The sequence below is a fragment of the Astatotilapia calliptera genome, chromosome 2, assembly GCF_964374335.1.
Source record: "Astatotilapia calliptera chromosome 2, fAstCal68.1, whole genome shotgun sequence".
In the NCBI taxonomy this organism is placed as follows: domain Eukaryota; kingdom Metazoa; phylum Chordata; class Actinopteri; order Cichliformes; family Cichlidae; genus Astatotilapia; species Astatotilapia calliptera.
This window is the reverse complement of record NC_137423.1, coordinates 25,705,913-25,729,580: the sequence shown is the minus strand read 5'-3', so window position 1 is coordinate 25,729,580 and position 23,668 is coordinate 25,705,913. Positions and strand designations below refer to the sequence as shown.

The 23,668-nt window shown below is 38.9% G+C and overlaps 2 protein-coding genes across 7 annotated transcripts; one reads left to right on the top strand and one right to left on the bottom strand.

Moving 5' to 3' along the window:
- Window positions 1-188: 188 nt before the first annotated feature.
- Window positions 189-8,911, bottom strand: LOC113034764 (cationic amino acid transporter 2). 4 transcript variants are annotated; one of them, XM_080306754.1, is made up of 14 exons: window positions 8,780-8,911; window positions 7,813-7,915; window positions 7,683-7,715; window positions 6,961-7,390; window positions 6,357-6,512; window positions 6,119-6,278; window positions 5,849-5,985; window positions 3,136-3,358; window positions 2,489-2,625; window positions 1,747-1,849; window positions 1,534-1,667; window positions 1,228-1,394; window positions 1,044-1,152; window positions 189-954 (listed from the first exon to the last, which is right to left on the bottom strand). In XM_080306754.1, exons 4-14 carry the CDS (start codon window positions 7,328-7,330, stop codon window positions 824-826), a joined length of 1,827 nt encoding a protein of 608 aa, XP_080162880.1. In that variant the 5' UTR covers window positions 7,331-7,390; window positions 7,683-7,715; window positions 7,813-7,915; window positions 8,780-8,911; the 3' UTR covers window positions 189-823. The 4 variants fall into 4 exon arrangements, with proteins under 4 accessions (XP_080162880.1, XP_080162884.1, XP_026045587.1 ...); XM_080306758.1 differs by having other exon boundaries at window positions 6,961-7,334; XM_026189802.2 differs by lacking the exons at window positions 7,683-7,715; window positions 7,813-7,915 and having other exon boundaries at window positions 6,961-7,334.
- A 2,571-nt stretch (window positions 8,912-11,482) lies between these two features.
- anxa6 (annexin A6) lies at window positions 11,483-23,192 on the top strand. 3 transcript variants are annotated; one of them, XM_026189718.2, is made up of 26 exons: window positions 11,483-11,657; window positions 12,432-12,479; window positions 12,562-12,617; window positions 14,325-14,409; window positions 14,570-14,664; window positions 15,571-15,684; window positions 15,770-15,860; window positions 15,935-16,014; window positions 16,112-16,168; window positions 17,123-17,216; window positions 17,485-17,580; window positions 17,660-17,718; window positions 17,884-18,006; window positions 18,099-18,157; window positions 18,428-18,506; window positions 19,113-19,194; window positions 19,316-19,410; window positions 19,534-19,647; window positions 20,315-20,405; window positions 20,495-20,574; window positions 20,800-20,853; window positions 20,952-21,045; window positions 21,150-21,245; window positions 21,377-21,435; window positions 21,603-21,740; window positions 22,746-23,192. In XM_026189718.2, the coding sequence occupies exons 3-26, from the start codon at window positions 12,615-12,617 to the stop codon at window positions 22,803-22,805; spliced, it is 1,998 nt and encodes a 665-aa protein (XP_026045503.1). In that variant the 5' UTR covers window positions 11,483-11,657; window positions 12,432-12,479; window positions 12,562-12,614; the 3' UTR covers window positions 22,806-23,192. The 3 variants fall into 3 exon arrangements, with proteins under 3 accessions (XP_026045503.1, XP_080162869.1, XP_026045511.1); XM_080306743.1 differs by lacking the exon at window positions 12,432-12,479 and having other exon boundaries at window positions 11,484-11,657; window positions 21,603-21,725; XM_026189726.2 differs by lacking the exon at window positions 12,432-12,479 and having other exon boundaries at window positions 11,484-11,657.
- The last annotated feature ends 476 nt before the right edge of the window (window positions 23,193-23,668 follow it).

The window sequence follows — 23,668 nt, the reverse complement described above, 5'->3', positions numbered from 1 at the left end:
GGCCAGCTAAGCTGTGATTTTGAACATGACCGCTATAAGCTTCTTTTCAAAGGTCCTTTTGTTCTCAGTCGACTCTAAATAGTGAGCCATATCTGCTTCTTTGTGCACGTCTGCAGTGGGAATGAACTTATAGTAGTCCTTTATTTTTACCTCTTTATCGACACAGACTGCAACAAGGTAACTCCATATTTAAGTGTTTTACAAAAGCGAATCATTTCATTTTTAATTCAAGTGTACAGTGGCAGTCGTTTAGTTAACAATCACATGCAGTTTCCATATTTACAAATGGAAGATGAAATCCCATAAAAGGTTTTCTGTATCAGCTCTGTAAAATATAAGGTCTTCAGTCAAATTCTGCACATTTAAAAAAAAATATTAAAATAAAATTAAAATAATATAAAACTGAAATAAAAATAATTTACATTTTGCACTTGATAAGAAAAGTGTAAACCTGTTATTTCAGAATTATAAAAGCAAATAATCTACAGAATATTTTTTCTTTGGAACAGGCTCACTAATACGACAAGATATACAGATAAATATCCTTAACAACAATGTGAAAATCAGTGATAAGTGAAGATCTTCTCAGTCCAAATATATCTTAGGGAGTGTTTCATTTTGGACCATTTAGATAACAAACAGACTGCGTTAGGATGTAATAAACCGTCAAGTTAACAAGTTATCAGGCCATTTGCTTCGATGCTGTCGTAGATTGAAGACTGCTGAAAGGCAGCAGCACCGGTGCATCTCAAGCAGTGGTTATAAGTTAAAGCAAGTCGCTCACTGTAACATCTCAGTTTATCTGTCTTCACCCCGATTGAGCTCAGAATTTCTCTTCTTTCATACTATCCTTGTCTGTTTTGCCGCTGACTGTTTCGATCTCTGCGTGGTCGGTCATGAGTCGCTTCCTCTGGACGCTGTTACGCATTCCATAGATAAAATAGATAAGTAACCCTGCAGAAGAGAAGAAAAGAGAAGAGTGAGGGTCACCCAGCTAGATAGCATCCCTTTAATCCTCTCAAACAAAAATATACCCATCATACCTATTAGCATCCAGACAGCATATCGGATCCATGTTTGACCGCCTAACTGCACCATCAGGTAGACATTGATTAAAGTACTCAGTAAGGGCAGAAGAGGGATTAAAGGTACCTGAAGAAGGAGAAAATGCAGAGATGTGAGATTCCTAGTTGGTGATTACAAGAAATTACTTGAACCACTTCTTACCATGAACGATGCCTTCGTGGGATTCTCTGGGTGTCTCCAGATGAGGAACAAGTTGACCAGCAGGAGCACTCCAAAGATACAGACAAGCACGATGCTCCATGCTTGAGTGTTGGCAAGAGCTTCCATGCCTTGGCTCAGAGTAATGCACAGTGCAAGAATGCACAGAACTGCAGTGGGAAAGTAAAAGACGAGAAAGAAAGATTAGAGGCGAGAAAGCCCGTCATGAACCTGTTGCTGGTCAAGAAAAGAACTTCAGTGCTACAGAAGCATCAGTAAAGATGCCTCAGTGATGTTTTCCTTACTTACTAGAAAATATGGTCAAGAGCGTGACTGTTCGTGCTGTGGAAGAGTTGGGTGTTTTTGGAGGTTTGAAGAAGCTAAACTTTTTCTTTGATTCTGTGATCTTAAGTTCTGTGTCTTCAGATGGACCCACCTGGTACCTACAACGACCACAAAAAATCAGTCGATTTGCACAGCAGAGTGAATACATAGCTGCAGGGTGTTAACAGATAAATGTACCTCAGTATCAGGATGCATACTGCCACGAGTGTGTAAGCAAACAGAGTACCAATGGACATCAGTTCCACCAAGGCATTCAGATCAAACAGTAGAGCCATGATGGCTAAAGCCAGGGAGAAAAATGGAATTAAATGTTATTTCTAGCCCATAAACCTCGACCTCTGTGGATCATGCAGAACAGCATTAGCATAAGTACAAAATATTATACACATGACACCTACGGGAGTTGCTCTGCTCAGCTATAGAAACCTACATCATGAAGCTCCTAGCACACAGTTTTTGTGCTGATGTTAATACCAGAAGAGGTTGGAGTCATCAGTGTTGGTTACTTTTTCTATGGTGGTATCCTATTACAGTACTACAGCATACCACTTAAGTCCAGTAAGCTCTTTAGAGAAATGTTCACACGCGATTGTACAGGCAGACTGCATGGCTGGATTCCAAATGCATATTGCAATGACAATAAAAAGAGCTGAATTCATAGATTAAGAGAGAGAGTTAGAGAGACTTTATTTATCCCCAAGGGGCAATTAAGATAGATACCCTGCCAACCGTACATACAATACGCAAACACACAAGGTGTGGCACAGTACCTCTGTGTAAGCATCTGTAAGCATCATTAAAATAAGAGTTATTACTGGACACATTCAAAAGTATTTTATTACATGTACTATTTTTTGTTTTAGGTTTATTACTTCTATTATATTTACAGTACTTTTATTTATAAAGTGTATACCTGTACCTGCCACAATGCCAGATGATATAGTAGCTATTGCTGGACTGCCTCTGGAGGTGACTTTGGACAAAGGTTTGAAAAGCAGCCCGTCTCTCGCCATGGCAAAAAGTACTCGAGGCATCGGGAACATGGAACCTAGCAGACTGGAAAGACAAACAACAAAATGAATGCAGTGTCCGATTAATTTGTAATCTAAATTAGTCATTTCACAAATCAGTGTCAAAAGGTCACTCTAACTAAACCAACTGATTTGACATATGGCTTCTTTTTAACAGCTTAATCTGCTATGATGACTGAAGTCAGAAGAATGTACTGGCAATTTCATAATTTATCCACCTCGCAAACATCAGAGGCAGTGGAAGAATCATTCACAGCCTCTGGAACCTGACACGTCCTCCACACCTTGTCTGTTAATTATTACTCAGCTGAGTTATTTTACGTTAACGTTACATTTTTAATGAACTTTTTGAGTTAGCTACTGTTTAGTAGCTACTTTTCTAGATTTATTTTTCAACATTTTGGACTTTTGAACATCCATTATAATTTTTCTATTTTTTTCCAAATAACATACATTTATTTTTGCACCTTTTTCTCTCTGACTTTGAGCTTTAAACATCACTTGATCCATGCATGCACTACCCATACTGTCATACCTAGTTGACAGGGCACACAGTGAACCCACAGCCACGGCATATTTGGCAGGACCCCATCCAATGTAGTCAAAGGCTATTGGCAGTGGGCTCGTTTCACTTAGCAGGTAGTATGGCATCATAAGGGTGAGAGCAGCAGACACAGCAAAGTAGGCCAGGAAACATATAAGCAATGAGACCACAATGCTAATAGGGACAGATTTCTTCGGGTTCTTCACCTCCTCTCCTAAAAGAAAGGAAACCAAGAAGTTAGTGACCCCCTTACAAGATATATCTCCTGCAGGAGTTTCATGCATTGTTACACAAAAATCATTAAAAACTAGTGGAGAGAATCATCTGCAAATTATGTCCTCAACGTTAAACTTTGTCAGTCTGTTTTAGCCAATAAGAAGTTATCCCACTTCAGTTATTTATTTATTTTTGCTACAAAATGGAATTGTCAAGCATACCAACACAGTTACTGAAACCTGCCATAAATGTTGCGTTAAGACGGAGACAATCTGCTATCTCACTGCAATTATATGAGGTCAGTTTGGAAATTACATGTAATCTGTGTCTGATAACACAGACAGAATTTCAAATCTAACTATTAATCTGCACTTCCTGTTCTATAGGAATGCAACCAGCTGCAGCCAGCTGAGTCCAGTTCCCTCGAGTTTTTCTCATTGACATCTGACTGATGGCAACATGCTGGCAATCTGCCTGCATTTATAAATCAAATGCAAGTTATTTGTAAATTTGTAGAGCTCTCTGAGTGATTACAGTCGGTCCAAGTCCAACCGTGATTATTTACAGGAAGATTGTTCGTTGTTCATATTATTCCTAGAGTGTTGTCCCTGCATCGATACAATATTGCCACACAAAATATTGCGATACAATAGCGTACTGTATCGATTTTTCTAACCCTTTCCCAGCACCACTAAAAAAATAACCCCATAAAAATGTAAAGAATCTATGGTGAAAATTAAAAAGTTTATAAAATTTAAAATAAAAAAGTGGAGGAAGTTTATTTTATTTTTAGTGTGCTTTTTTAATGAGTGTAGAGGAAATACTCATCGTTATAATTGTAATTTACTCCTCTCTGGAAATAAAGCACTATTTCATCCATTATCCACGATTGCAATATTTTTTCCATCCATTCATTCTCTTCCAATTATCTTTGTCCTTTATGTTATGTTATGTTATGTTATGTTATGTTATGTTATGTTATGTTATGTTATGTTGTGTTGTGTTGTGTTATGTCGTGTTATGTCATGTTATGTTATGTTATGTTATGTTATGTTGTGTTGTGTTGTGTTATGTCGTGTTATGTCATGTTATGTTATGTTATGTTATGTTATGTTGTGTTCTGTTGTGTTGTGTTATGTCGTGTTATGTCATGTTATGTTATGTTATGTTATGTTATGTTGTGTTGTGTTGTGTTGTGTTATGTTGTTATGTTATGTTGTTATGTTATGTTATGTTGTGTTGTCTTGTGTTATGTTATGTTATGTTATGTTATGTTATGTTATGTTGTGTTGTGTTGTGTTATGTTGTGTTATGTCATGTCGTGTTGTGTTGTGTTGTGTTGTGTTATATCGTGTTATGTCATGTTATGTTATGTTATGTTATGTTGTTATGTTATGTTGTGTTATGTTATGTTATGTTATGTTATGTTATGTTATGTTATGTTATGTTATGTTATGTTGTGTTGTGTTGTGTTGTGTTATGTTGTTATGTTATGTTATGTTATGTTATGTTATGTTATGTTATGTTGTGTTGTGTTGTGTTGTGTTGTGTTATGTTGTTATGTTATGTTATGTTATGTTATGTTATGTTATGTTATGTTGTGTTGTCTTGTGTTATGTTATGTTGTTGTGTTATGTTATGTTGTTATGTTATGTTATGTTATGTTATGTTATGTTATGTTGTGTTGTGTTGTGTTGTGTTGTGTTGTGTTGTGTTGTGTTATGTTGTTATGTTGTTATGTTATGTTGTGTTGTGTTATGTCGTGTTATGTCATGTTGTGTTGTGTTGTGTTGTGTTATGTTGTTATGTTGTTATGTTATGTTATGTTGTGTTATGTCGTGTTATGTCATGTTGTGTTGTGTTGTGTTGTGTTATATCGTGTTATGTCATGTTATGTTATGTTATGTTATGTTATGTTATGTTATGTTATGTTATGTTATGTTATGTTATGTTATGTTATGTTGTTATGTTATGTTATGTTATGTTATGTTGTGTTGTGTTGTGTTATGTTGTTATGTTATGTTATGTTATGTTATGTTATGTTATGTTATGTTATGTTATGTTATGTTGTGTTGTCTTGTGTTATGTTATGTTGTTGTGTTATGTTATGTTGTTATGTTATGTTATGTTATGTTATGTTATGTTATGTTATGTTATGTTATGTTATGTTATGTTGTGTTGTGTTATGTTGTGTTATGTTGTTATGTTATGTTGTGTTATGTTATGTTATGTTGTGTTGTGTTGTGTTGTGTTGTGTTATGTTGTGTTGTGTTATGTTGTTATGTTATGTTATGTTATGTTGTGTTGTGTTGTGTTGTGTTATTTATGTTATGTTATGTTGGATACATAGTGTACTGGTAAAAGATCCCCAGTTTGATCCTGGGAGGAGATAAAAAATCCCTTTTGGGGTTGTGTCAGTCAAAAAATTTAATTAGGAAGCAGCTGAAAGAAGCTTGAACTAAGCTAAACTGACAAATTGTCTTCTTACCTGTTGTAGCAATGCAGTCAAATCCAACAAAAGCATAGAAGCATGTTGCAGCTCCAGCCACGGTTCCACCAAAGCCATAGGGGAAAAATCCGCCCACTCCAAACTCGCTTGTTGCATTAGCAATGTCAGTTCCGTTTCTGCAGCGGGTAGAGAGCAATACTTTGTGGTTATTTCCAGTTTGCTCATCCAGGAGAACAATAATGCTGTAATTATATAGGTCATGATTTACTTGAGTGTTTTTTTTGTTTGTTTGTTTTTGCATTTATTTACATGGCAGTGGCGTTTAACACATCTTCCTTGCTGATTTTCCAGTTGGAGATGTCTCCCTTGATGAATCCAGAAATGATCACAAACAGCAGCACCAGGATGTTGATCGCTGTGAAGATCTTGTTGATCATCGTTGACTCTTTGACTCCAAAAGACAGGAGACCTTCGTGGAAAAGGTGGTTAATTCAGCAATCTCATCCTCATTTGTGGTCACCATTTAACACCAGTTTTACTATTTTACCTGACAAGAGCACGATCAGAGCTGCAGCAAAGACATCTGGGTAAGGAGCTAAGCCAGGCAGGCCCATGGCAGCATTTTCTGCAAAGTATTTTGATATGACTCCCCCAATGAGTTCATCAAATGTTCCGCTCCATGCCAGTGCAACAGTCGATGTCCCTGAGCAGATAGTGAAAAGATAGTTAATGTAATAAACGAATTAATCAGCCATAATTTACCTGCAGCCATAAACAAAGGAAAAAGAAACTTCCTACCCTCTTTATAACTCAGGGTTTTGAATCACAGTCCTGGTTTATGGGGTTATTATTGGGATTGTTGCAAAGCAGTGATCCCGGTATGTGCTATTGTTAAAATTAATGTAGCAAGAGATGTGACACAGTGAGGTAGAAAAAAAGCAGTCAAGAATTTGCTGCTCCACTGGTTGAAAGGTCACAGTGTTAAATAGTCTCTTAATGGTGGTTGATCATTTGTGATCAGAGTGTGGTAAAAAGATTATGTTAGGTTTATGCACTGTTTGCATATACAGGTAGGAGGAGAGATCACTAAATCATCAATAAAGGAAGAAAATATCATTGAATAATAGATGTTACAATTTGCATATATTCACCTATGACGTAGGAGAGCAGCAGATTCCAGCCAGAGATAAAAGCAAGGAGCTCTCCCACCGTCACATAGCTGTAAAGGTATGCTGAGCCTGTTTTAGGAACCCGGGCACCAAACTCTGCGTAGCATAGCCCAGCAAATATAGAGGCCAGGGCAGCGATGAAGAAGGAGATGATGATGCTGGGTCCCGCGGTGTCTCTGGCCACCTCTCCAGAGAGGACATAGACACCAGCCCCCAGGGTGCTGCCCACACCGAGGGCCACCAAGTCCAGAGTGGTCAGGCATCGATTGAAGGTGGACTCTTCCCCGTCGGGCTCGAGGGGCTTCCTCCGGGATAGGCTCACCAGAAAGGACTTCACTACGCTGCACGACATACTTCTGTGGGTTTGGATCAGGATGGAAGATGAGTGAACGAGAGAGATTTAAGGAGTGACCTAGTGGGACAAAAGGTGAGGAGTGTTTCTCAGTGAGTGAATAATTGTCAGGTCAGCCTCCGGAAGAAGATTCTTTCTTCTGAGAAACATGATTTTCAAAGTCTATTAGTGTTTTTATTTGTGTAGAAAGAGAACAGAATGCTACTGTAATTAAACTGAGGAACTGAAGAGCACATGCAAGCTGTTAAGACTTAAGAAAATCTGTTTTATTAAAGCTTAATCATTATCACATGACAGCTAACATGCTCTCCTAACACTTGACAGAAGTGAGACTAGGAACACATTCACTTACCTCTTTGGTGTGATCTTGTACCTCGTAGATGTGCTAAGAAGTAGGAATAGGATGTGTCATTCGGCTCAGTTACAGTACCCTTTTATAAATGTATCTCGTTATCATTCTCCTGATATGATAGTGCTGATACCTGAGATTTCCAGAATGCCACCCCCAGCACAGAAATCCACGCCCCGGCTTCAGGATTGCACTTTAAGCCTTCATTCACAGCACAATTACTTCTTTGAATATTTCTGAAGAGTCCAAAAGCTTTATGTGTTAGATGTGTTCTCACAGCAGCAGTGCCTTTCAGGGCTGCCTTTAATCAACTACTGTTCAAATCAAATTAAATCAAATCAAAGTTAAGGCACAGTGAGAAAACAAAGATGACATAGCTTTTTCCTATATTTACTTTAATATAAGATCAAAAATTACATGCACCTATTCTTATTTTTGAGGGTTTCCTACAGATTTCTATATTTAATTTCTATAACAATAACTGTGTCTTCTCAGAGGGCCCTTACATTGTTGTGTCGCTTAAAAACAAGCCTGCGGTCTTATTACTACAGCTATGTTGTGGAGTTTGTCCGCTTGCACTGAAGCAGCTGTATCTCCATCTCAACATGAAGGTGTGAGCCTGCCGCTTTAATGGCCCGGTGAGTTCATGACATGGGGGAGGACAAAGCAGCTTTTATGACTTATTCGGGCAGGAGGCTGCACACTTTGAGAGGCAGCATTTACCTTCTCATCTCCAATCAGGGGATTTGAGCTCTCCTAATCCCTTGTGGCATCTACCTCAGCAGGCAGGAGCTGAGTGGGGAGGAAGCCTGTGCGGTCAAAGTACTTTTGACTAAACTTAAGCATTCATATCTGCGGATCTCACTTGCTGAGATAGCATATCGAGGGTAATGCTTAACTAAAAAATCATGGTTTGTTTAGCCAGATATCCCATTAATCATTGCAGTTAAGCAGTTAATGTTTATAATGTTGTTTTTCGGCTGCCTACTGTGCATTTAAAGAAGCACAGTCATTAAAATGCACAGATTCTTATTAAAGAAAAGGTCAGGGATTTGAAACTGACGTCATATTTTTATGCAGCAGACACACAAGTTCATTACCTTGCATTCAGTCCCACGAGGAGTTACTGGTGACTTCAAAAGTAGAGTGGAACGAAAATATCCGTGATGCTGACTTGGATGAAAGAAGCATGACTTTTACAGCGATATATACAAGACCGGCCTGCATGACCCTCCCACTCAGTGGAATTATTTACAAAGTAGCCTTTCTTACTCCCGACCAGTGTGGATCATAATGTGTTCATTATTGCAATGAAGGCACAGGGTGAGAACTGTGAATAGAAAATCCTGTTCAGAATGTGAAAAATGCTTTTGTACCCATTCGTTTGTTGTTGCGCTTCAGATTTACAATTTGCTGTATAAAGTGCACGTATTTGATCAGAAATAACTATTACTGATGTTTGGAAATGTGTCGAAAAAAATATAATTATGTTTTACCAGATGCCTCTATAATTTTGCTTATTTTCTGCCATCTAATAGTGGTATAGATGTGGCTACTCCTAATAATCATGGCTTTGAATAATCTGTGTATGTGGATGTAATCACTGTGACTGCTCCTAATGCTTTATTTCCATCTGTTTTTCTGCTTCGGGATTTGTGTGACATCAGTGAGAGTGAATAACTTAATATGGCACACAACTCTTGCTGTGAGCACAGAAACTCCACCCACACACTGTTTGAGCCATTTGTTTGCAAAGGACAGCCAATCAGACTAGAACAGCTTTAAAAACTTACAGGCCTTAAGCAGTAAGGAGCTTGATTTAGACAGAGGATGAACTGACCTCTTAGGGACTCCTTTAAAGCTTAAACTGAGTACAAGAATAAAGATACGGTGCTAAAAGGGAGTATAATAGCTTTGATGCTTTGTTAATTTTTTTTAAACAAAGATTTAATGTTTCATGCAAAAAAAGAGAGAGAAAGACAGAAGTTTGTTTGTTTTTGTTTTGTTTTGTTTTTTTGGCTGTAAAAAGAGTGGAAACATCTGGGGAAAAGAAAACAGCTGATACTAGTCAAAGACAACAAGACAGGGAGGTAAACTAAAAAAGAGCTGAGGCTCAAAATACAAGAGAATATTAAAAACAAATATACCAATAAGCAACCTAAGAACCGAGAGAAGCCCCAAAAGACCTCAAAATTCAGAGCTAAAGATCCAGAATCCACAATCATAGACTCATCATAGATGAAATGTTTATTAATGATTACATATCTAATGAATACAGTTTACATAGTTTGAAAATGAATTTGTTTTCATTTCAACAATAAATAAAATGAATATGCATTAATATATATTTCCCATCTCAGCCAGAATGAAATTGTTATGTTGGGTATGCAGTATATCTTCAAACCACAAGAGGTCGCTGTGCAACAAAAGAAATTCCTCTCTGCCGCTACCACTGTTTCCACCATATGGACACCCCATTCTTTCAACACTGGTTGGGGGCGAAGATGAAAAGGGTACACTAAAGGAGAGGAAACCAAAAGAAAAAAGAAAAACATATCAGTGGACTCATTTCATTCATAGATCAAAGCTAAAGCCTCTGACGCTATAGGTTTTTGCCCAATACGTCCACTTTAAAGTTCATAGTACCAGAGGCACAGACCAAAACATATTCTTCAAGTAACAAGGAGTATAACATTCAAATGTAAAACATACAGGGCCTCCAAAACAGGACATTTTTCCTGTTAAACGGGTTGATCAACATTTACACAATGATCTAATTGGTCTAATCTAAAATGTTGCTGAAACATCACTACAGATGTTCATAACCACCTCCCCATCATCAATCTGTCTTTCCCTCCCATAGACATAGCGTGCTTATCTCTGCTCCCTCCCCAACCTTTGAAGAGAGCAAACAGGGTTTAATGTTAATCTTATCTCCCTGTCTTCTGTGCCTCACTGAGCATATGATGTGTGAATTGCATCTGAACACAGTAAATAAGATCATTTATCAAGCACATAGACCAGGTGTGAACTTTTATCACATTTTTATTCACCTAATGAAATACTGAGTCATGCCCCCTTTTTTTCTTTGCTGTTGCGAAGTGGAGCACTGGACTCCCTGTCAGCTTCCTGTAAGTCACCTCTAGTTTCTCATCATCTCTTCCGTCACCTTTCTCTCCACATGCGGTGTCACCAGTATCACCATGAATGAATGAAGTAAAAAGCCCAACGTAAAAGATCACAGGAAATACACATGCAACACGCAAATTTGTGGGCAAAACATGCATGCATGCATTCCAGGAATAGAGCAATGAATGTGGCACTCGTTTTACTGTCATACCGCAGCTATGCTCCCCCTCCCCTCCCACTAAACACACACACGCACTCACACGCCCCTCCACACTTACTGGAGGTCTTCTGACAGGACAGAAATAGAACAAATTGTCACGTCAGTGTCAGTAAGCTGCCCTCTGTTAAAACTCAGACTCGTGCGCATGTGCCAAAATTCAGAAAGTTATGCTTGCCTGTTACCAGCTCCAAGTGGTGGCTCAATATATAAAAGAAAGAAAGGTGTCAATTAATCGTTCATATATATATATATATATATATATATATATATATATATATATATATTTTTTTTTTTTTTTTTTTTTTTTTCAACATTAGGGTGTGGGGGAAATAATAGAAATAAGCAGCTATTACCCAGTCACATTTACACCCGTGTTTGAAGCATTCTCTTGCATTAAGCACGTATATATCAAAGCACCGCTCTCTCTTTCTCGCTCTCTCAAGCCCGCACTTTCTGTCTCTCTCTCACGCGCAGACATGCGCGCACGCTTTACAGAAGCCGCGCGAGAGAGCGCCGCAGTCACCACGTCACTGAGGACGAGTAACTGGCCGGCCTGAATTCATCCGACCGGGGGGGAAAGACAGACCGAGTTTAGGTCACTCTGCACCGATACTTCCTGCACCGAGAAGGTAAGCTGCTCTCTGTCGTTCGCTGTCGGCTCCATATAACAGAAAAGTTTGCTGAGGTGTCATTTTTAAATGTGCCCCTGGCACCCGTGGCTGCAGAAGGAACGGCTGTAATAAAATTCAACTCGAGGAAAGTTTAAAATGAAACTTAATTCAGAAAAACAATATACCATTAGATTTAAAGCCTCTGATTTAAAGAATATCCTTCGGTGTGTGTATGTGGGGGGAATTAACAGAGAAGGGTGTGGCCCTGTGTACATATAAAGGGAGAGAGAGGCCGAGAGGCCCTGTCCCCCAGACCTGTCTTCTGATATTAAGATAAACTGCGCGCGTGCTATTTTTGGGAAAGCCTCACTGGAGTTTTAAACAAACAGTACAGTATTTCAAACCATGTGGAGTACTCTTTCCCCCCTCAATTTAGCATAAATTCTTTATTCCTTAAACACTATTTGTGTGTAAGTTCAGTGTAGCCTACTTCTGTGTTGTGATTCTAAATTAAGTATCGTCAGTCTAGAAGAAGTAGCTTCTCTGTACTGACGCCTCAACATGTTTACCTTGTCTGAATTTCTGCATTATAGTCAGAATATAGCTGCATGGGAAATGTGGCTCCAGCTTTCCTGCAAGTTTAAATAAAACATATTCCATCCATCAATGTATTTTTGTGTGAATATGAGGTTGAGTCTAATAAAAAGCAGGCCCCCGTCTGCTTTTTGCTCCTGCGCTCTAGCTAAGAACAGCCTGGATAATGAATAACAGTACCTCTTTGTATTTACTCAGGAAATAAAGATCATCATTGTTTGCAACATAGTTTCATCCAAAGCTGAGGTGAAGGTCACCTTTCACATTGCAAGGATGTTTTCCAGTGCAACTGGCTACCTGTACCTCAGCATTTCTGTTTTCCCTTTAGGCCTGAAACTATTGATTCCTGAGCAGTGTTGACATATAAGACCAAATATAGACATGGTAAGTGGACAAGAGCTTGGTCATCTGGCCTTGTATCATGTTAGCTATAATCAAACTGCAGACCAGATCTTGTATCAGTGCAGCAGAATGAATTGTTTTGTGTGACACTGGCGTGGATAGAGTGAGGCTGCCATCTGCCACCATGTGAGCCCTGCGCAACATCAAAAACAGGAGTGTAGAGTGTCAGTGCTACCTGCAGCACCTCGTTATACCTGACGGCATTTTTCCAGAATGACTTTGTAAAATTATTTAAGGTTAAACACAAACTAGCTCTTACCTCTTTTAAAGTTTGGGCACCAGATGAAACAAATTGCACTTATAGGGGGAGGGATGCATAGAAATCAACTTATTGTTATTAAATTCACTTTACCGAACCGTGATTAGTTTAGTTAAAGTCTGTTGCTAGGGGCTTGTGTTTGTGGCCTGTTGCCACGTGGGTGAAGCTTTACAGCTGTCCTGAGGAGTGATGTTAAGCAGAGCATATACAGTGGCTTCTGTAGCTGGGCGGAGAGCACAACTTGGCTGACAGCCTCAATGCAGCAGTAACCTCGAGAGCAGCTGCTGCAGTTTCATTTTTCAGCCGTTTTTGTGAAGATCTTATTATTACAAGATCATAATGTTGATATTTTTCATCCTTTTTGAGCTATTGCATATTAGATGGTCTGATGTGTAAAAGTTCTGTGTGCAACCCGACCCTGTCTACTTTCCCGCCCCTGCACAAACAGGCAAGCAACATACACACACTCTGATCTGTTGGGGGTGAGACAGGTGCAAATACTCAGCTGCTGTCACTGCTGCTACACCACTCCACTACTCTCAGCATGCAAGGAGGTGTGGGTTGAGATAATGCATTGTTAGAGAATGGGACATAAAGTGCAAATTTATTAAAAAAGCAAAGTGTATGGTTAAAAAAAGGGTTTACAACTGGTCTGCTCTGGAGGTGAGCAGCATATGCAAAGTCATAGCAAAGCCAAGCCCACTGCTGTTTCGAGCCATCTGCAAAATGCAAGCTGTGGCTCAAAATGTGAGATCCTCTTCTCTCATACTAGCCTTTCTTTTTTAGTCTCCTTTTTTCTACAGAAAAGCTACACTGATATGTTGACATGTAACATGAAGAATGCTCACATGTTTGGTTGTGTTAGCATAATTAGCATAGAAATGTAGTGACAAAAATTAGAGGAATTTATCCTGATGGAGACATTAATGTATCAAATTTCATGGCTGTCGACTAAAAACCCAATATTTTAATGACACATGGCAGTAGAGGAAAACCGTATGAAGCAGCAAAGTCACTGGACTTGATGACTGATTGTATCAAGTTTCATAGCAGTCCATTTAACAGTTTTAAAATGCCATCTCCAGAATCACATTGCTAATATAGCAAATAATCAAAAATACTAATGTAGTATATTTATGTTGTATCAGGTATTGTAGACCCTTGTTGTTGCTCTTGGCTGGTAGCTGGTGGCCTCACCTCTGTAACCACAGACCAGTGTCATTGCTGTATTTATTTATTATTCAGTTTATTATTAAAAGACACCTTTGACCTAACCATACCGAACAACAGAAATCTTGTTTCAGATGTACTTTGATATCATATGTTCTTGTCACTTCTTATTTAAGCATGAAAGAGTAGCATGTCTGTGTTATTTATTCTTATCTTAACTGAAAATGTTTGAAATTGACTTGAGCTGTTCACTCTTTCAGGTGTTCAGAGGTACAATAACAGACGCTCCCGATTTTGACCCCACCGCTGATGCCGAGGCCCTTTACAGTGCTATGAAAGGCATTGGTGAGTGCCCCACTCCTCCGTGATTCATGGCCACAGAGGTGTAAAGGTCATCGTTTGTCCTCCTCACTAGTCAGTTGAATCATCACTTGACGAATTTCTCGATGCTGTCTAGGATGAGTTTTTAGGTCTTTGTTGAAAATGTTTCTTTTCTGTTTCTCAGGAAGTGACAAAGAGGCCATCTTGGACCTGGTCACCTCTCGAAGCAATGCGCAAAGGCAAGAAATCATCGCAGCTTACAAAAGCAACTTTGGACAGGTAAACAAATACATTTTTAAATGCTACAGCTGTGGTCAGAAGTTTACTTGGCATTCATCTGTTAATTTCAATGATCTAATGATTTATTTTAACCATTATTTTTTTCCAGGTTGCAATAAATGTAGAGTATACATATTTAATGGGTTTAAAATAAGAATTAGGTGCACAATTTTGAATTTATTTTGGAGTGTCTTCAATCCATGCAGGGTCAAATGTATTTTACTGACCAATATTGAGAGAAACTCAGTGACGATCTAAGAAGGACAATTGTAGATTTACGCAGTTTGGGAAGGTCTCCTGGAGCCATTCCTAACCAGCTGCAGATTCCAGGATCATCACTACAAACAACTGTACGTAAAGTTATTCAGATGTGTCACCATTTTGTCAAGGGAGTAGACCAAAACTGCCATTCTAAGAACCCAGGAACCACCGAAGCTCAAGCCTGCCATGAACTGGAAACTGTTGGAACACCAGCATCACTGTCTCCAATGAAGAGAGTTTGAAATCACCACGGACCGAGAGGATAGTGAGGAGCATCTACTCCAAAATCAACATACCATTGTAGAAAAGTCAAATACTTTCTCGAGAAATCTTTATGGTTAGATGAGACAAAGATTGAGTATTCTGGCCAAAATAATAAGAGGTATGTTTGACGGAGTAAAGCCGAGGCACCCAATTCTTGTTTTTGTTTCAGCCATTAAAGATCTATGCCATATAGTCATTTCACTGTGGGAAAATAACAGCTCAAAGAAATTATTGAAAGCCCAAAATGACCAGACATTTACGCCCATGATGAGTGTATGTGAACATCTAAGCACAACTGTAATTTCCAGACATTGCTTAGACACTTTAAAAGCTTAAGATAGCAGTTTTGAGTCCAGCATCACCGAAATTCTCTTTCATCAGGACCTGATTGATGATCTCAAATATGAGCTCACGGGAAAATTTGAGCGCCTCATTGTCAGTCTGATGAGAACCCCGGCCTACCACGATGCCAAAGAAATCCATGATGCAATCACAGTAAGCCAAAAAATTTGATTCGCTCTCACTCCATATTAAATGAGGCAGAAACTGTTTCACATCCGCCTTCATACTCTGTTTTAAGGGTGCTGGAACAAATGAGAGATGCCTGATTGAAGTACTGGCTTCTAGGAACAACAAACAAATACATGACATGGTTGCAGCATACAAGGACGGTAAGATGTTTTATCTAAGACGTCACTTGAATTACGCATCTGATAGTATTTAGAACTGTCATCTGTGTACCCAGCCTATGGCAGAGACCTGGAGGAGGATGTAATCGCAGACACTTCAGGCCACTTTAAGAAGATGCTGGTTGTTTTACTTCAGGTGAGTTGACTAAGTAGGAAACTCAAACACGCTTTGATCACTGTGCCTTTAAACTCTGACTAATCTGCAGTCTGTTGTTTTGATTCAATACTTCTAGGGGACCAGAGATGAGTCAGGAGTAGTGGATGCAGACCTGGTTCAGCAGGATGCCCAAGTAAGCATTTTATAGCCAACATAAAAGCTAAACATGCACATGCTGTTTGACTTTACACAGCCTTTGTTTGAAGAATACTTGAAGTGTCCTGTTGTAAGAGCGTCCTTTACTTTCCTTTTAAAGTATCATATTGGTGGCAGTGCTGAATGGCCTCTGTTGCTTTAAATGAGTATTGTGCTGACACGTGGAAGCGCTGCAGTCAATTTAACAAAAATTAGTTCAGCAGATGTGTATGCATTTTTTTAAATTAAGACTAAACATAAAAGCTAATGTCAATCAAGAATTTTAGGCATCCAGGATAGTGCAGTGGGTATTTGGCTTATTAATTAAGGTCAGTACAGCTTCTGTGACCCTGAGATAAATCTTGCACCAAGGTTGTTATAGTTAACTAAAACTCAACTAAGAAATAAATGTAGATGTGAAAAAACATTTTAAATAACTAAGATAAGAATTAAAAAGTAGAGATCAGAATAAAATCAATTAAATGAAATGATTTTCTGATTTTGTAAAATTAACTGAAATAAAAATAAAAATAAAAATATCATTAGTTTTAGTGTTTGTTATTTTGGTAAAATTTCATCAAAATTTGCCTTATGAGGCTTTCATGAACGTATTTCTAGAAATGTTAATGTCTATAAGACTGTAAGTCAGCTGCTTAAAAAGTCCTGTGTTTCTGTTGTAATACCTGTACTGATTTACTTAAATCTTGCCTCTGACACGATGCCCTGCTCACAGTAATAATTACTAAAGACTAAAACTAAGACTGAAAGTAATAGAAACTAAACTAAAACTAAACATTTTCAAACAATAAAAAACTGAACTGAAACGAGTAAACTCACTCTGGAAACCACCTGAAACTAAACCGAATTAAAACTAAAAATGAAATATAATTACAAAATACGAAATTATAATAACTCAGCCCTGGACCCTATCTGTTTTCTAAACTCTCTGTAGGATCTCTATGCAGCTGGAGAGGAGCAGTGGGGGACGGACGAGGCCAAATTTATCATGATCCTGGGAAACCGTAGTGTGACCCACCTCCGCATGGGTAAGCTCAGTTCTCCGAGAAAATATCTCAACAATGAGGCGTTCCAGTCATCCCCACTCTGACCTCAAGTGACTCAGAAGCTGGCTGTCCTCAGTATTAGCCTCCTGCTACTATGTGTGTTACCTAAACTTGCTAACATGCCAGGACAACCATTTTAGTCAAATCTGGGGGGAATTAAAGCACAAAGGCAAACTCAAGATTTTACACAATAATGACCCAAAAGGATGAGATTGGTACTTTTGTGCAATATTTTCCTCTGTTTGTTTAGTTTTTGATGAATATGAGAAGATTGCAGAGATGAGCATTGAGGACAGCATTAAGAACGAGCTGTCTGGAGACTTTGAGAGACTGATGCTGGCCGTTGGTAGGAAATGCACTGAATGCACCATTGTACTTTACATTGTGACACAACACAGTGCCTAATTTGGTCATTTTTCTCATAGTCCAGTGCATAAGGAGCGTTCCCATGTTCTTTGCCAAGCGCCTCTACAAGTCAATGAAGGTAAGCTCAAGTAGCCATTCAGTTTGGTTCCAGTGTGTTTGTAGGCACACTTACTGGTACAGTTATGATGAATGAGGTCTTGTTAGTGACAGATTGTTAAATTTATTAAAATTGCTCAGGATTACTTAACTGTTGCCACAATGCATCGTCCCTCAATCCCTCCAGGGTCTCGGTACAGCTGACAACACTCTGATCCGGATCATGATTTCTCGCTCTGAAATTGACATGTTGGACATTCGAGAGTGTTTCCGCCTTAGATATGAGAAGTCACTTTATAACATGATTAAGGTGAGAAAGAGAGGTACAGCATGTTTTATATGCACTCTGTATGTGAATGTAGAGCACTTATAGGACTTTGTGTGTGTGTGTATGTCAACCAGGATGATACATCAGGGGATTACAAGCGGACTCTGCTCAACCTCTGTGGAGGGGATGATGAGTAAGTTTTAGGAATGCTGCATCCAGAAGGGGGTGCTAGAGGACCACTGTATGGCGTTACTACTGTTACTTTGAACTGTGTAAAAGCTTTATTATCTTAATGAATGCTGAGGCTAATGGAAACTCTTTGTTGAAGCTTATAATTGATTTAAACAAACTTACGGTGCAGAGACTGTATTTTAGTCTTCTTCCTAGAAATGTTCCCACTATTTACCGCTTGAGGTTCTGGCTTTGCTGAGTGTGCTATGTTTTGTCAAACCGGTCATTGCAGCTTAGCTGGAGAATTCTTCCCTGAAGCTGCTCAGATAGCCTACAAGATGTGGGAATTAAGTGCCATGACCAGAGTGCAGGTTTGGGCTCCATCTGCTCCCACCTTAGATGTGTGATTGCATGTTTGCCTCAGCAGAGCCTTGCATCTCCACTACCTGCTGGCCCTGTAATGATGTGCTATGGCAATATGCTAACGGTGTTATGTCTACACAGTGAAGGCTTTGTCTAGATGTGATCAGAGTGCTGTTCGCTGAAACACAAATAGTTTTCTGTTAGAATGAACTCTCCAAACCCCCATTTGGAGAGTGAATGTCAAAAAGATCTCAGCATTTTTGACAACAAAAGGCTGTCTCTCTAATGCTTCCTGAAACTGAGCTGTTTTTCATCCTACCAACCTTTTGCATTGTTAGCGGTGTCATGAATTCTAAACTCAAGAGGGCACCCGCCCCCTCAAATGTCAAGAGATTATTATCATAAAGCCAAATGTGTTGCTTCATAATTTTTTATCAGATAATAAAAAAAATCTTGAATAACAAATAATTAATTTTGCATGTTCTTCAGCCCTCTTTGTGCTTTTAGTTCAAGCTTACAGATATGGATTTAATTAACGGATATTAGTAACTTTGACACTCTGTGAGTAAATACTAATTGTCAGTCTTTCAATTTTGTAATGTGCACTACCTCAGCTGAGGCCTACAGTCCGCCCGGCGCCTAATTTCGACCCTGCTGCTGATGCACAAGCACTGAGGAAAGCCATGAAGGGATTTGGTATGCAAACCCTGCTATATAAAACACACTGACACTATCCTGGCAACTTTGCAAAACTCTTTTTTTTTTTCTTTTTTTTTTTTTTTTTTTACATATGGCATTTCCTTTTTCTTTATAACAGGAACAGATGAAGATGCAATCATTGATATTGTTGCATGGAGAAGTAATGCCCAGAGGCAAGAGATCAGACAGGCCTTCAAATCCCTACTTGGAAGGGTAAGACACAGGAATGATAGAAAATATGGCTAAATCACAAAATATTACCTTTATTCGTTTATTGTTATGTGTCCTCCACTGGATACGACAGCTTTTAACAACTCACTGTGTTCGGCATTCCAGGATCTGATGAAGGACCTGAAGTCTGAATTGTCAAAGAACTTGGAGAGGCTGATAATTGGGCTCATGCTGACGCCAGCTGAATTTGATGCCAAAATGATGAGAAAAGCAATGGAGGTAAAGTAGGAGTTAAACCAAAACACCCACTGATTTCTCTCTTAAATGATACTCCAGTGCTAATATGTTACATTTCTATGAGTAGTGAACACGGTTCACATTTAATCCCCCATATACTGATACCTGTTTCCCAAACACGTGGTGGTTGATATTTGGCCGAGATAAATTACATAGAACACATTTTATAGTCAAATAAAAATGTATTTATAACTTTTCAACCTGACTGAATTTCCTTATGTGGCAAACCTGACTCATCCTCTGCTCTCAGCAGAGAGCACTTGCGTGCAGATGGTGTTTCATAATTGTTTGTGTCCTCGTTTTATGCATTTTCAAATAGTGAAATATAATAATTTGGTTATTTGAAGGCAAACAGTCAAATTATCACCTAATATGGGAACTGAACAGATGAAACCTGTTTTGGATAAGTAGTAAGTCTTAGATGTTGACAACAGCTTGGAAGTCCAGTGTGTTATTTAGAATTAAACAGGCAGCTAAACTTTGAAATGGGCTCTTGTACCTTTTTATATTTCACAAAGCACTACCTTGCTGGGTCCCACACATACAATAATCAGCATAGAGTTAGAAAGCCTATTTCTTTAAAAAAAAAAAAAAAACAACAGGCACCAAAATAGCAAAAAATGAAGCTCACACTAGCTTTTTTTCCTAGGGGGCTGGGACTGATGAACACGCTCTCATTGAGATCCTGGTTACCAGGAGCAATCAGGAAATACATGCCATGAATGCTGCCTATCAGGGTGGTAAGTTTGGCACCAGAATAAGGCTTAAAGAATCACTTGCTTTGTCCTAAAAACCTTTGTCAGGGCATGTAATATATCATACTTTGCAGCCTATAAAAAGTCTTTGGAGGATGCCATTCAGTCAGACACATCAGGCCATTTCTGTCGGATCCTCGTTTCTCTCGTGCAGGTAATGTCTGTCATCATCATGAGAACTCACACTGTGTGTAATTTCCACGCCCACTCACAAGTTGCAGTCTGGTAGTCTGGTTTGTGTTCTCTGTTACACATAGATCTATTTAATCACCTCCCTAACTGTCTTTTATAGTGTCTTACAAAAAAAGTATACGTTTTTGGTTAACCACTAGCCTTACAGAGCGGCACTAATTTGCATTTAACCTCCTTGTCTGTTCAGGGTGCAAGAGAGGAGGGCCTTGCAGATGTAGAAAGAGCTAATGCAGATGCTCAGGTGACTGAATGCATCCTTTTCTTTACTGTGTTTAAATATGAAATGTAAGAATGGATCTGAAGGTTTTGTGTTCCCACTGTTCTTCCTGAACAAACCAGGAACTTGCCGATGCATGCAATGCTGACTCAGATGACATGGTGATGAAGTTCATGAGCATCCTGTGCACCAGGAGCTTCCCTCATCTCAGGAAAGGTAAAGGTCATCACAGATATGTAGGTTGCAATGATCTTTACAAGTGTTCAACTAAATTTCTCCAACAAAATGCAGTGGATTTTCGTGCTCTTTGCTGTTCACAGTGTTCCAGGAGTTTGTCAAATGCAGTAACAAGGACATTGAACAGATTATTAAGAAGGAGATGTCTGGAGATGTGAAAAATGCATTTTATGCAATAGGTAATAACTATTTTTCACTACAGACTTTATTCTCCTTTACTTTCAAGTTTGCCACAGCGGATGATACTGTTGATGAAATCCAATCTGGGTGACAACTTCTCAGCTGTTGCATGTTTCTCTTGTCTTTGCAGTCCGCAGTGTAAAGAACCAGCCCTCTTATTTTGCAGACCGTTTGTACAAAGCCATGAAGGTATCTCTTCATCCTGTTTTAGATGAGTTAGGGTTAGATCAGTTATTCAGCATGTCATCTGGATACTAGATGTCAGCCGTAACACGTGATTAGGTCACTTTTATTGGTGCAGAATCCTGTGTTGTCTAAGTCAGAATATACAAAGTATTTATTGATCTCCTCTGCAGGGTCTTGGTACAGACGACAGAGCGCTGATCCGCATCATGGTGTCCCGTAGCGAGATCGACCTTTTTAACATCCGAAAAGAGTTCAAAGAAACTCACGATGCCTCCCTCCATGAATTCATCCAGGTAGAAACTATGATTGTAAGTCTGAGTCTTTGTCTACTAACACCTCTGCTTGGCATGCTGTGTTCACATGTGACTTGTGTGTCTGTGGAGGTTTGGTTTAATTGCTTTGGTCCCGCTGTGTGCAGAGCATGCAGTGCACATCCTTTTTCTGTTGCTGCGGTAAGGTGGTGGGGTACGGTAATCTATAGCTCTCTGCGGTGGACTATGGGTCTGTGGCCACAACACAGCTGTTTAGGAATTTCCCTCTTGCATTCTTCCTCTATCTCTGCTCTGTGATTGGCTGACAGATGCAGAGACAGGAAGTTCCTAAAAGCAGTTCTATAATAACTTACAGATGAAATCAATGTGACACCAATAAAAACAAGCTGCCCTGGATTGGTTTGGAAAACACATTTCCACATTATGCAAGAGCAAGGATTGCTTTATCTTGTTTTTATGAGTTGTGCAGAGAAATAACTGAATTGATCATTTATTAAATTAATTCAATTTAATTGTACATTTTCAGTTTGCTAGTTTCAGTTACAAAAGCGGTTTCGATTTGAGCAGTTTCTCAAAGTTTAAATCTGTGCATGTTTTGAGAAATATGCTTACTTATGTTCCTCTGAGAGTTTGGGGGAAAGCTTCAAATCCCAATCTACGCTATTAATCCACCTTCCAGCACCTCTTAAAGCCAACAGCAGGAGATTTATTGGTTCTGTTTCCTCTGGAAAATGCCAGCTTGTGTTACCCTTGTTTCTAAAATGTATACTAATATAAGCTAACCAGTTGCCCTGCATAGTTTCGTTTTTGCCATAAAAATGTGAAATCTTGATCGAGATTATAAAGTAGAAATCTTTATCTACTGTATGAGTGTCAGCTGATAAACAGGGGAAATTCCACTTTTAACTCCTTTGTTGATATAGACCGATTTCTCAGCTTCTCTTCTGCATTTAACTATTGTGTGAGCCAGAAAAAAGCACTGCCTTCCAAAACATGACCAAATGATTTTTCCACTATTTGTGTTTTTATAACCATGCACAGGGTGACACGTCAGGAGACTATCGCAAAACCCTGCTGATTCTCTGTGGAGGGGAAGATTAACGCAGTTATAGCCCCGCTGCAGCTCAGTTCACAGACTTTAGTGACCACAAGACTGTTGACAGAGTGAAACTGTGATGGTTCACGTCAGCATCTTTTCTCAGTGTAACTGCTGCCACTCTTCAGCCAAATCAAGTGACCTATGACCTCGCAGCCTTGCAAGCCAGTTTTCTGCTCTCATGTCTCAACTTCCTGTCCAGCAGGATGAGACGGTTTTTTTTGGTTTTTTTTACAGTGTTATACGCTCACGATGAAGATGATCATGTTCGCATCTGTAGTGTATTTAACAAGTAGGTACTAAAGCAGAACCTTTAATTTATAGGCCATCCAACAAATACTGTGATTTGAAGTTAACACACACACCTGAATAAAAAAATACACAATTGAAAACAGTTGTCTCTTCTGTTTTTTACTACATGTTGTTATTACAGTTTTTAATTTGTCTCATCAGACCACACATTCTCTTGCTGTACCTTTTTTATGACGTGGGTTCCTGTATTTGACAAGGCACTTTAATAATTAACCATGTTGATACTGGCAACAGTACAGAGGTGAGCAAAATGGGAACTAGAATATTTAAGATCAGGAAACCCCCCTTCCATTTTAATACCTCTTCTGCTTAGCAAAAATACCCATATGTTATTGTTACTCATAAAAGAGAACTAGTGTAAATAAAGGCTGACAATGCCAGAATAGCAGATTTGAGATATTGAATAGCAGCTAATAGATAGTTAACACGCTCATATTAGCTCTTCCACATTTGCGCGTGTTAACGCGTCACTTTATGCTTCATTTCACGTGTGTCAGTTGCACTTGTACACTTGTTAATGCAGAGGAAAAGTGCAAGACAGCTGTCTTTTTCTTGT